The sequence below is a fragment of the Phascolarctos cinereus genome, unplaced genomic scaffold, assembly GCF_003287225.1.
Source record: "Phascolarctos cinereus isolate Bilbo 61053 unplaced genomic scaffold, phaCin_HiC Scaffold_7;HRSCAF=346, whole genome shotgun sequence".
Lineage (NCBI taxonomy): Eukaryota > Metazoa > Chordata > Mammalia > Diprotodontia > Phascolarctidae > Phascolarctos > Phascolarctos cinereus.
Genome location: NW_027556180.1, coordinates 12,083,190 through 12,096,259, shown reverse-complemented (window position 1 = coordinate 12,096,259; position 13,070 = coordinate 12,083,190). Strand labels below are relative to the sequence as shown.

Genomic DNA, 13,070 nt, shown 5'->3' with positions numbered 1-13,070 from the left:
GCTCCTGGGGTCACCTACCTGAGATGGCCTGCACGGCCACACGCAGGAAGCCCTTCACTTCACCCTTCTCGCTGACGATGGCCACGCGGTGGACCAGGGGCACAGGGTAGAGCAGGTTGCTGAGGTACACGAAGGCCCTGAGGGAGAGGCAGAGGAGAGTGGTCACTGTGCCCGCTGCTCCCCCTGGGGTCGCCAGGCACACGACAGACTGATGGGCAGTTGGCATCATCACAGCTCACCGCTCACACCACAACAGCGCTGCAAAGCAAAATGGAAGCGAGACAGCCAAGGCCAGCCGGAGGAGGAGGAGGAGGATGAAGATGAGGATGAGGATGGGCATGAGGAGGCAGAGGGCGAGTGAGGGAGGGGCTGAGCCGTGCGTGCTTAAGGTGGGAAGGTCGGGCTACAGTCAGCTTCCAGGAAGTCGGGTCAGTGGCGTGAACTTGAACTTGGCAGTGACTGAGTGACCCCTCCCCACGCCCCAAGGTAGTACCTTTTAGTCTTTCATCTCCCCCAGGCAGGAAGAGGGGAGGGCATTGCCATCTGGATGCTAGAAAAAGGACTTCTGGCCACAGAGAGTCACAGAACTAAGTCAGTAAAAGGTGATGAGACAGCTGCTGTAGATGAAATCCAGAAAGGAAAGGAGGGACACGGGGAGAAGGTCTGGGACAGGCTGCAGAGGAGGAGACAGGAGAGCTGAAGGAGAGTAGGCAGAGAAAGGGAAGCAGAGAAGGAAAGAAGGGAAGGAAGCCGTGAAGTCACAGCCCAGAGCCGACTACCTCCTGCAGGAAGGAGCAGAGTCTGAGAAAGAAAAGGGATTTCAAGTGGACCTTTCAGCCTGCAGCAAGAGGTGCCCTGGACCTTGGGCTGGGGATGAAAGGAGTCTGGGGGAAGCAAGGGGCTCAGAGGGAGGCCATCATGAGGTCCTAGGTGCCTTCTACAGGGAGGCCCTATACTTATGCCCGCTGCTAGCAGCTTTCCTCCTAAGCTTTGCTGGCATCCTTCCTGGCATTCTGCTGCCCCCCAACCTAAGGCTTGGAGTCTACATCTCTAAGCATCTCGGCTGGAATACCAGATGCCCATGGATTAAAATAACCCCAGTTTTTGAAAGGAGGAAGAAGGAAGAAAAGAACACATTCAATTTCTGCTTTCTCCCGGTCTGCTGGGGTACAGGCATGGACTCTGATGAGGCCAAAAGCCCAGGCTGGAGTGCTAGACCTGAAGCCAGAAGGCCTGACTGAGACATTTACTAACTCTTTGAATCTGGGCAAGTCCCTTAATCTCTGCCTGCCTACGTTTTCTGCACTAAAATGACTGTTGGATTCTGCGGCCTCTAAGATCCCTTTCTGTTCTATCTTTGATCCTATGATCTTTACTTTGTTCCATAAACACAGGCTGACCCCACCCTTGACTTTCCCCAGCTATTTCACAAGTGCCAACCATTGGTGAGATCAGTTAAGTGCATCAGGAGGGAGAGACAGAGACGAGAGGGAGACAGAGACAGAGACAGAGATGAGAGAGACAGAGAGAGAGAGATAGAAAGAGAGAGAGAGAGACAGAGAGAAAGAGAGAAGGGGAGAGAGGGAGAAAAAAAGAAAAGGAGCTGGGAGGACAGAGACAAAGAAAAGAGGGGGAGGGGAAGAGAGAGAAGAGAAGAAAAAGAGAAAAGAGAAAGAGGAGAGAATGGACAGAAGAAGAAGAAGAGGAGGAGGAGGAGGAGGAAGAAGAAGAAGAGGAAGAAGAAGAAGCACACATACACAAAGGCAGAGAGGAGAGACAGAGGGCACATGGATCTAGGCCATCTGGCTTACTTGCTGCTCTCCTTTCCAGGACATTCTATCTTGGCCCCATGCCTTGGCAACACCCATTCCCCATGGTGGGAAAGCTCTAAGCCTCCCAATGGTGCCTCTTGGGATCCTGATTACCCTCAAAGCACCAGGTCACTTACTGCTTCCTCCCCAAGACCTCTCCTGATCCCCCCACCTTGATTTTAGAACTTCCCCCACTCCTGCCTGCACTTTTATTGTGCATTTGCATTGTATATATCTTACATTTATGCATCTGTCTGTTGCTCTCTCTGCCTCCCCCTCCTGCTAGAATAAAAACTCCTTGAAGGTAGGACTGGTCTCATTTTTGTCTTCCTTTTTTCAATGCCAGCCTGGGGCCTGAGAGACAGCAAGCTTTTAATAAATGCTGGACATGGATGAATCAGTGCAAACCCATCCCCACTGCTGGAAAACCCATTCTGACAAGCACATAAGTGCCTTCCACTCACTGGGAAGATAGGGCGCGTCATCTATGCAGATGAAAGACCTATCGTCATAGAGCCTAATGCAGATGGATGTTGGTCCTGTCTCACCCAGGGCGCTGCACACTCCACCCTCCTGCCCTGCCCCATGCTTCATCCCCCAACTCTGTATCATGGCTTACACAACAGCAGGTATACCCCTACTTCTCAGTGCTGGATAACCAGCTTCTTAATGCAGACACACACTGGGCGAAAGCCTGATATAACAATGGACCTATAACTCTGCAAGCATGAGCAGATGGGAGGAAAGGGGATACATACACAGACAAATGCCATAGCTCTCGACCTAGAGAGACCTCAAAGGTCATCAAGAACAACTCCCTCATTTTACAGATAGGGAAACTGAGGCCCAGAAGTTGTGACATCACCAGCTCCTAGCTTGAGAGCTGGAAGAGACATCAAGGCCATCTAATCCTCATTTTACCAAAGAGGAAACTGAGTCTCAAAGGTCATGCAGGTAGTGTCTGTGGTTGGATTTGAACCCGGGTCCTCTGACACCAAGGCCATGTTCTCTCAGAATCTCAGATGGGGAAGCAGCCAGTTCAATCCCTGCCAGACAAAGGCTTTCCTCACCAACATCCCCGGCCAGGGTTTGTCTGTCAGACGGCCTCAGAGAGGCCATCTCTCACAGAGGATGCTTTCCCTGACCTTGAGCCCCATGTCTGCCTCTGGGCTGTGCAGAATAAAGCTGGCCCCTCTTCAACATGGTGGCCCTTCAATTACTAGCAAGCAAAGGCCCCCAGAGAGGCTACCTAGGACTTAAATTCACACGAAAGTACTAATATCAGTCATTTGACTTTCCTTAGAGAAGGTTCTGACTGGGGCAAAGGAGAGACAGGAGAGCCTCAGCCATCTTCCCGAGGGGCTGCATCTCTATCATGTGGTATACGGGAAAACTGGAAAGGAAGAACTCCCCATGGACATCCCTTCTCTGCCTTCCCGCTTTTTCCCACCTTATACCTCCCAGAAGATCTTAAGCTGGTCTATGACTCGTTACGCCCAGAGCATGGCTTCAAGGGTACTTGTACAAAGAGATGGAATGACTGGTCCAGTGTCATATGACTAGCACTTGTCAGAGGGAGGATTTGAACATGGCTCTTGTCTGATGTTCAGCATGCCTTCCACTATGCCTCGAGGTCCCTAACACACAATTGTGAATCCAGGAATAAACATAAATGAATGCTTCCACCTATTGAAATAGCTGCCTCCCTGGTGTGTCTAGGATGTCAGAGCTCAAGTGGCCATATCAGGACATATCCGTGGTCCTCACACAAGCAGCCTTCTGTGCTCTTGGCTAAAAATGCCTGTCCTTAGATGGCACAGTCTCCAGGCCCTTCATCGTCCTGGTTGCCTTCTGGGTGGTTCTAATTTAGCAACACCTTTTCCAAATTGGGGTGCTCATACCTGAGCCAAATGCCCAAGCTGTGCTTTACCCGGGGCAGAGGACAAAGGGATGGTCCACCTTTGACCCGCATAATTTTCAACTGTATTCATTTGTCTGAAGTTGGGATGGGCCCCTACTGCCCCCTATCTTTTGTTTTCAACAAGACCTGTCACTTTATGGGGAGGGAACTCCTTCCCAGCTGATAAAGCTCCCTCTGCTGAGGCAGACCAGTACCCATGCTCTCTGTCTTCGCCTTATCGAGGTGCCTGGGGCATTGAGAGCTTAGTGCTCACCCACCATCCTGGAGCCCATGGGTATCAAAGAGAGGACTGGAACTCAGGTCCTCTGGGCTCTGAGGCTGGCCCTTTCAACCTCTCTGGCTGCTGGGTTCTCACCGGAGAATGCACTGATTTCTGGGATCACAAGGCTCTGTGGAAATGGAGTGAGCTCCCTCTGGAAGGACAAGGAAGATGCTGAGTTCTGCCCTTCAGCTCTACTTTTCCCCTTCTGGCCTGGGATAATAACTTGCTGAGCCCATAGGGACAAAAACAACGAGCAATTTAGGGTCCTTGACCTTCTCCCCTCTAGTCAGGAAAATGCTTGGAGGGAGAAGAGGACTGCAGATGCCCAGACCCAGAGCCTGAGGGCAGGACTGCCTGGTGGTTAGCTCCTGGGGAGAAGGCATGAGGCTGATCTCTCCCTCCCTGAGCCCTCTGGCTCTCAATCCAAGGTCAATGACCTGCACCTCTGACTGCCCTCCCCCATGGCCTCTGAGGCCCAGGAATGCAAGCAGGGCTGAGGCCGAGGCATGGGGCTCCTGGGTGTGCAGGGGGAGGGTGAGTGCCGGCTCTGTCCTTCCACAGCTGTGCTCCTGGGGCCCTTCCTTCCCTACAGGAGGACGGAGCTGCCTTTCTCCAGGCCGAAGGGGCTGAGAACAGCAGATTGTTAGCTGGGACGATGTGGCGATTCATCAGTGTGGAGACGGAACTGCTCTCTCAGTAATGTCACTTCCCATGAAGAGGCCGGGCCCTGGGCGGTCAGCGGGAGCTCTGCCTGCACAGGGGCTGCAGAGATTTGGGTATGGGAAATGCGCGTCCTCCCCCTCCTCTCCTCACACCCTCTCCTGGGACTTTTACTTGGAGAGAGAGAATTTTCCTCTCTAAAGACACCATGGCTCCCTGGGCCAGAGGCCTGAAGGGGGAGATCTACTTACGGCAACAAAAAAGGCCTCGTTGAGGGCCTGTACTGGGCAGTGTGGTCTGGGACGGCCCCAGGAGGGAAGTGAGGCCCGGACAAGGATCCCAGGATGATCACAGATCTGGGTGGCAGGGCCCTTGGAGGCCTGGGGGGAGCAGGGAAGGACATCTTAAAGGCCCCTTTTCTAGCCATAACAGAGTCTAGGCTCCTGGCCCCTGGAAGGCTGTGTGGTACAGGGAAAAGAGGGCTGTATTTCAAGTCTGATGGCCTGGGTTCTAACCCCAGAGGGGCTGCTTTCTCTCTGTGCGGCCTTGGGCAAATCATTTTCCTTCTTCAGGTCTCAGTTTTACCATCTGTAAAATGGGAAGAGGATTGGATGAGGTGGCTTTTCAGAACTACATGTCACAGTTCCCTAGCTTTTGTGCTTCCAGAGCATTCTGCAGGTCCCCTGCGCTCCTGCTTCCTTGTCCTCCCATGTCCCACATTCAAGCTACCAGGTCGATGACCACATTTTCTCTTTCCTAGTCTAGACTGTGGGCCCAATAAAAGTGTGTCATCCTAGCCAAATGACACCATCGTCATCTTACAACAAATAGCACATCAGCAGATGATTGAACCATGGCAGACCATCTCCTCCAAGAAATTACCAAAAGGACTTCAGAATCTCACATAGCCAAGGCCACCCATCATCCACTTATTCAGTCCCACCTCATGCTAGACCGCTTGCCTCCCTCCTCTGTGGTCCAGCAATACCAGCCTTCCTACTGTTCCTCACGCGCTCACCCTCTCCCGTGCCTGGCGTGCATTCCTTCTTCCCTTCAGCCTCTTACTGTCTCTAAGACTTAGCTCAAATGCCACCTCCTCTGTTAAGTCTTTCCTGATCTCTCCAACTGTGAACATCTTCCCACCCTAACTACCTTGCATTTATTCTGCATACAGTAGACACTTAAATTATTATTGATGGATAGAGCCATCCCTTCCACCCGCATTTAATAAGCTATGTGCACGTGCTAGATGGTGGAGACAGAAGGGCAAAAATGAAAGTGTTTTACTCTAAACGAGCTTATATTCTTCCACCCCCAAAGCATGCTGGGGAGAAATTCTCTTAGTGTTAGACTTCATTAAGCCCTGGTGCCAGTGAGCAAAGTGAACTGGAAGCTTCCTGAGATCACCAGATCCTCTAGGGATGGCTGTCCTCTGAGCCCACCTCTGTTGCCAATGATTGCCCTGGACCCTCCAAAACATTTGTTTCCTGTTTCCATGTGGCCAGCTCTTTACTGTGTGGCATGGGAGAAAGAGCAATATGGAGTAGAGTCTAGATCTGGTGTAGGGTGGGGATGCTTCAGAAGGAAGGAAAGTAGGTGCCCAAATCACAAGTCAGCCCTACCTTCTCCTGCCTCCCGTGTTAGTGTAACTCATGGATCTCCACCCTTACAATGGGACTTGGTGTATGAGGTAGAGGGGAAAGTGTCTCCAGCTCTTGAGCTCCAAATGAATAAGGGAAAACCCACTTCACAAAAATCTGCTGAGAAAGCAGAATTACTCACCAGAGACTGAAGGCTGTTTAGAGTCCTAACTGAGAGCTCTAAAGTTAGGAATGAAGAATCATGACATTAACATGTCCTGCACTCTCTGCCTCTGCTAGACTGAAATCTCCATGAGGGCAAGCCGGACACTTAGTCGCTTTTGTAAATCTCATAGTGTCTAGCACAGTGCTTTGCAAAAAACTAGGCACTTGGCAAGTGATTACTGAATGACTGAATGAATAAATTCTTTCTGCTGATTTCCCCTCCTCTTCATGACCCTAGCAGAGTGCTCTGCACACAATAGGTTTTTTAAGTTTGCTGAATGAATGGGTTGGATGGTGCTTGATTGGAAAGGTTTATCCCAAATGTGAAAGAGCACATCATATCTCAGAGGACGTGAGGACAAGTCGTTGACATGCCCCAGCTGGCATGGAGACAGATCTGGGTTCAAATCCCAGACCTGCTGCTTAGTACCTGTGATCTTCGGCCAATCCCATCTCCTCTCTGGGCTTCCATTTTCTTAATTGTCGAATGAGAAGGTTGAATCAGTCCTCTCATCTGACACCTCGCTGCCTCAGTCTCCCTCTCCTTTGTTGCAGATGTTCTAAAGGTGATTCTCACTCAGCTGTGGGCTGGATGCTGAGGCCTTGTACCTCTATGAGATTCTGCAATCTCTAAGGTCAGTTGTAGATAGTGTGGACTTCTTACAGAGACAACCAGTTCTTCATATACCAATGGAAAACCCACTTCACGGTTTATCTTCAATAACTGGGTAATGGTAGGATCCTCCACTCCACCCCCATTCCTCAAATGCCCCAACTATCTCCTCTTGAAGGTTATGTGAGCTTGGGGACTGAAAAACTGACAAAAATATTAACCTACACCAAACAGAATTGGGGAGGGAAGTTAGATTTTTCAAATTATATCAGATATACTTCAAAGGCAAGTAGAATTTTTTTTCATGATTTTTCAGGGATCATCCAGATTACAAATCCCTTGCCAATGGCATCAGTGATCAATGACTGGCAATATTATGGGAACTGTGTTGCTTATTAAGGGACCCAGACAAAAGAGAAAAAGAGGTCACAGCAGAGCCAGGAGTACCTTGCTTCCTGGAAAGGCTGGTCTGAGCTGGTCACATCAACAAAAAATCTCAGATTGGGCAGGGACATTTAATCCAAACATATACCCAAACAGGAATCCCCTCTGTTGCATCCCTTACAGATGATCATTTGACTTGTGCTTGGATACCCTCAGGGATGGGAAGCTTAGCCTTTCATAAGGCTTCCAGTGCCCTTTCTGACTAGCTCTACTTAGTATGGAGTTCTTCTTCACACTGAGTTGAATTTCCCTTGCTATGATGCCACCCACATATCACTGATCTGACTTTACCACTAGTCAGGCTTGCATCTGCACTGAGCCACACCAGACTGTTGGCTTACAGATTTGGAAAGAGCTGTTGGTGCTACAGAAGGGCAGTAAATGCATGGAGGCAATCATCTTTCTTTGGGTGACTTCTCTTAGAGTGTTGCCATATTGGAAATTGGTGGCCATACCTAGAGGCTTAGGCCTAATTTAAAGGTTCTAGGGAAAATGTAAGGAAGCCTGGTATTATATTGTGAACACCTGTTAAGAACTTGAGCTCAAAATGCCCTAGAAAAAATCACGATTGTTAGGAACAGTGGGCCACAAAGGGGACCAATCCTGGGCATCTGGATTTTGGTTGTTTGTTTTTTTTTATCATATGTTAGGATTTGACAAGAAGGACATGCTCCCATCAAGAGAGAGGGGAGTAAATTGTTTACAAAGGGAAAGCCACACACTTCAAAGGGAGGGATGTACTAATGGAGCTTTGAAGGAAGGTGGGGGGCTGGGTTTTAATTGTATCACCACTCTCAATAGGGTCTCTGGCTTGGGGAAGGATTGACAGTTTGGCTGAACTAGTTCACCAGTAAACTGCATTCAGCTTAAGGGCATCCTTAGAAGGGTCGATTCTTTACCTCTCTCCCCAACCCTATCCCCGCCCCAGCCATCCATTTCCAGGTACACCAAGATAGCATTTAAGCTAGTAATAATATTGATTCTTGGGGCAAAAGGAAAGGGAGTTCTTTGGATTGCATTCTAAGTACATTCCTTATGGGCTCCTACTTTGGGAATCAGGTTCCTTCCCAAGCTTGAAAGGCAAAGATCCACCTGGACACACCTTCTGTGTAGGGGCCCTGATTCTGCAGGTATGTATCTGTCTCTCTGTCTCTCCCCTCCCTATGAGGGTCTGGAAGGAATAGCTGGGATTATAGAATGTAAGCTCATCTCTGGGCCCATACTGTGCAAACACTTTTTGAAGCATATTTATGGCAGTGTCAGACACTGAATATTTTATGAAGATCCTGCTGGTGATATAGTCTCCTCTCCCTCTGGTCCAAAGCCTTCTTTCCTGCAACTGATCAATGGGAAAACAGTGGAACAGACCCAAGAAGGGACCTGCATTAGGAGACAAAGAGTCTATTTCTCAAACTGGAGAAGCTTCCCTGCTCTCCCATATGTGAGGACCAGCACATCTGCTGAATGAGGGCCAGTGGGGAGCATGCCCTCCATCCATCCTGGCAAACAAAAATGGTGCTTTTCAGGGAGACTGGCCCACAAAAAGTGTCACCATGTTGACTTAGAGTCAAAGATGTTTAGAATTGAAGACCCTACTGAGATTAGTCTAGTCCAACCTCAACATTATGGATGAGAAAATACTCTTGCTACTTCACCCTATGGCTATCCCCAGCCCAAGGCCAAGTTCAGCCTCCTTCTTTCTATGAAGTCTCTTGGTCTCTAGAGAAGCAGAGACCTTTTCTCCCTGGGCTTTGGAGGGTCACCCTTGGCTTCAGTTACCATAGCTGACATTTCTATAGAACTTCAAGGTTTGCAGAGAACTTTACCTACATTACGTCATTTGATATTTAAAACAATCCTTTGAGGTACATACTCTTCTTATCCCCATTGCACGGATGAGGATATTGAGTCTGGGAGAGAGCTTGTCCAGTTAGTGTCTGAAGCAGGATTTTGATTTGGGTCTTCCTGACTCTAAGTCCAACACTCCTATCAGCTAGACTTTCTTTGCTGCCACCAGCGCTTTTCATTGTCCCCTGATTATTAGACACAGAAGTTCCCAGAACAAGCCTCACTTCTGCTTGGATAATGCAATACCTTGCTCAGCCCCTTGAGCCAGAGCATATCTCAGGTTGCCATATCTGTCTACAGCAATCTTTGGGGAAGATTTATCCTCCCCCTTCACCTCTTCCCTTCTTTTTTTCCTCCTCTCTCCCCTTCCCTTCCTCCCTTCCTTTTCTTACACACCCTTTCCAACAGGTCTCTATTATTACAAAATGGGCATTTCTAAAGCTTTCTAATCAAAAGCCTTTCCGTATCATCTCCACCTGTACCTTTCTTTTCCAAGAGCGCTGGCAAGGTTTGGGGTCTGGGTTTTAACAATTTCTTCAGAATGGGAGTTACATATCTACTGCTCCAAATATCTCCCCTGACTTCTCACACCTCCCTCAGGGCTAACCTGCTAAGCTTCATTGCCTTTTGGAGGATGAAGTAAGAATGAAAGAAGAGATTGATTTTCATAGACATTACTCCTTACCCTCAACCCTTACTTCTCTCAATAATTTTGCTTGAAGTCATGGGAAACAACTCTGGATGAAAAGGAAAGAATGTTAGCCATAGGGAAGAAGGGACAGAGTGGTACCTCTGAGACCAAACATGGACCCTGGCTGATTTCTTCCACCGTGGTTTTATCCAAACAGAAGATATGAGTACATCTTGAAGTGACTGAAAACCCAGGAAGGATGAAAAGTGAGGGGAGAGAGGGGAGCAGGAACAGAGAGAAAGGAGGGTGAGGGCATGTGGCACTAAGGGATGAGGAAAAGAGAGCAGACGCTAACCACAAGATTGGTGAGGTGCAAAGATGGCATGCTCAGACCAAAGAAAAGCCTTTTAAAAGGAAGACAAAAGTGAAATAACCCCTCCCCCCAATTTTGCTAAAGCTTTGTAGAGAGAGCCAGCAGCTAAAAAAAGAAAGAAACTAAAAAAGGATATATGAAAAAAAATCAAAAGACAAAGGACCCAATTATCAACCGGTCAGAGCACAGTTCACAGGAAATGTGGCCTGCATAGCTGCTGCCCAGGGATGCCCACTCTGAGTCCAACCAAAAAGATTCAGGAGATTCAAGATAAAGGGCCTCCAGAGACCATCCCACAATTGGGGCTGGGGGAGGGAGGGTCTCCTTCTTTGGTTGATTTTATTCATTTTGTCAATTTTGTAAAATCTCAGATTTCCCAAGAGGAAAAAAGAAAAATCGGAAGAACCCAGCTCTTTCCATCGGAGACTGCAGGAGCCTATTTTCCATTTCTTGCCTGTTCCCGGGGCCTTCTTGCTCTGGGCTCTCTTTCCCCTCCCAACCCCTTCATTCTGAAAATTTCCTTTGCTGGAGAAGGGAACCCTTAGAGCTGTCCCAGGTACTAAGAAAGACAGAGCTGGAATCTGGTCTCTGGATACTTGATAAACCAGGCTGACTTTTCCCTAGAGCCTCCCAGAAAGCTATCTCCTCCCTAAATTTCTCCAACTTTGACTGGCTTTGAAGGCTCCTGGACATTATACCCTCAGAAGAATCTTCCTATGGAGCAAAGCTAGAAAGTCCAGACTAATTTTTATCCATTTCAAGAGCTTTCTTTATCAAGGCTGCCATCTTTCACAAACTGATGAGCTCTGTGATTGTGACACTGGTTTTCCAGGTCACTTGAAAGCTGGTTATTATTCAGGATTCACTGAATGACACAGTGCAATCCCATTGTATTGACCCTCTCTGCTCGATAGCTCCCAGGCCGAGCTCAAGTCAAGCCAGTGGGAGTTTCCCAATCCAGCCTAGTGATTGGGTGAAGAACCATCTTGCCTGGTGGACCTTCAGAAGTCTTTTCTCCATGACCTGGACCACAGGAAGCATGGGTTCAGCTTCCAATGGCTGTTATGTTAGAATTCTTGGAGAAAGCACTCTACTCCCCGAAGCCTAGGGCCCATATGGGGCCTCTGAAGATGCCTGTTTTCTTCCTCTGACATAGTGAAGTTCTTTTTATTTCTTGCCTAATAAAAATGCCCACATGTTGTCATGTTTCTTTTGGATCGGCCTTCCCTTCTGGCACATCAACCACAGGCCTAGAACTGAAAACGACCTAAACTTTTATCTAGTCCAACTATCAGATTTTACGGGGGGAGAGAATTGAGACTTAGAGAAATAAAGTGATTGGTCCCAGGTCACACAGGGAACGAGTGGGAAAGTGAGGATTTGAACCTGGATCCTTTGACTCGAAATCCACCGCTAGCTTGGCTCTCCTCTCCTTGTACTGCACGTGTTCTCCATGGCACGAATCACATCCCATCTTTCATCTGACTCGTCATGAACAAAGTCCTGTCAGGCTGGATGGCAGTTCACTTGCCATCACCAGTGATACCTGATGTGTCTAGAGCACTATAGTCTCTACAAAACCCTCTCATCCAAGTGACCCGTCTAAACCTCACAGCATCTCCGTAATAAGTATGGCAAGTATTACCATCCCCACTTGACGGATGAAGAAGTTGAGGCCTAGGGACCTTCGGTGATTTGCCTAAGGTCACAGAACTGGTTTGTAGCAGATTGAACCCAAGTCTCTTGCACTGGTGTTCTTTCCACCATCCAGGAAACATGACCCCTGATACATACATACATAAATACATACATACATATATATATATATATATATATATATATATATGTATCTACAGACACACACGTGTGCATGCACATACAGATATATGTATGTATGTGCATAAATACATACTTTTTTTCCCTTGGCATTTTTCTGATGTCTCTATTACTCTTCTCACAGAGGGTCCCTTCTACGGTCATGGCCCTGGTATCACAGGCTCACACCCACTAGCACTTTGATTATTCGTGACACAGGAACAGATTAATTATTTATTTCTAATTTCAGAGCCTGCATCCCCTGGGGCTGAGGAGAGCTTTCAGAAGTAAAATGAAAGCAGCATCAACCGAGAACTTGAAAGCTGAATTTTATGTCATCAATCTCATTATTAACAGAGAGGAAAATGGGAATATTGGCTAGAGGCCTGGATTTGGGGCTGGGTTTGAGCCCTGCCTTTGACACATGCTAGCTGTGTGACCATGGACAAGTCACTCATTCTCAGAGTGCCCCAAACGATTCTCTAAGACATATCCATGAGCTAAGTTACAGAAGTCGTCTATGTGTATTGGCAGAGGGAGTGTCCACACTGGGAGTTCCCCATGCCAACAAAACCACACACAGAAAGCAAAAAAGATGACTAGCTCCTAAAACCAAGGTCACTAAGAGCTGACCACAGCTCCTATTTCTTGGTGCCTCTCACCAGTGTCCTTCCTTTGCCAAGCTCTGCAATGGATTCTGCCAGACTGTGCTGAGTGGCAGCTGCCCAGCCCAATTGGTCACTTCCCCATGATTCCTAAAGATTCCATATCAGTTGCCATGTCAATGGCTCTGCTGCCTTCATGTTGGAAATTTTTCTACTCTGAAGAGATGTCCCATGCCCTTGGGCTCTCAGGGCATCTGAATGGTAGGATCAAAGCCTTAACCA

The 13,070-nt window shown here is 48.2% G+C and overlaps 1 protein-coding gene across 1 annotated transcript in view; it reads right to left on the bottom strand.

Moving 5' to 3' along the window:
- Positions 1–13,070, bottom strand: part of KIF1A (kinesin family member 1A) — a 198,710-nt gene that overhangs the window by 65,806 nt on the left and 119,834 nt on the right. Inside the window, 1 exon segment of the mRNA XM_078147217.1 lies at positions 19–137. Coding sequence (XP_078003343.1) covers positions 19–137 — 119 coding nt within the window.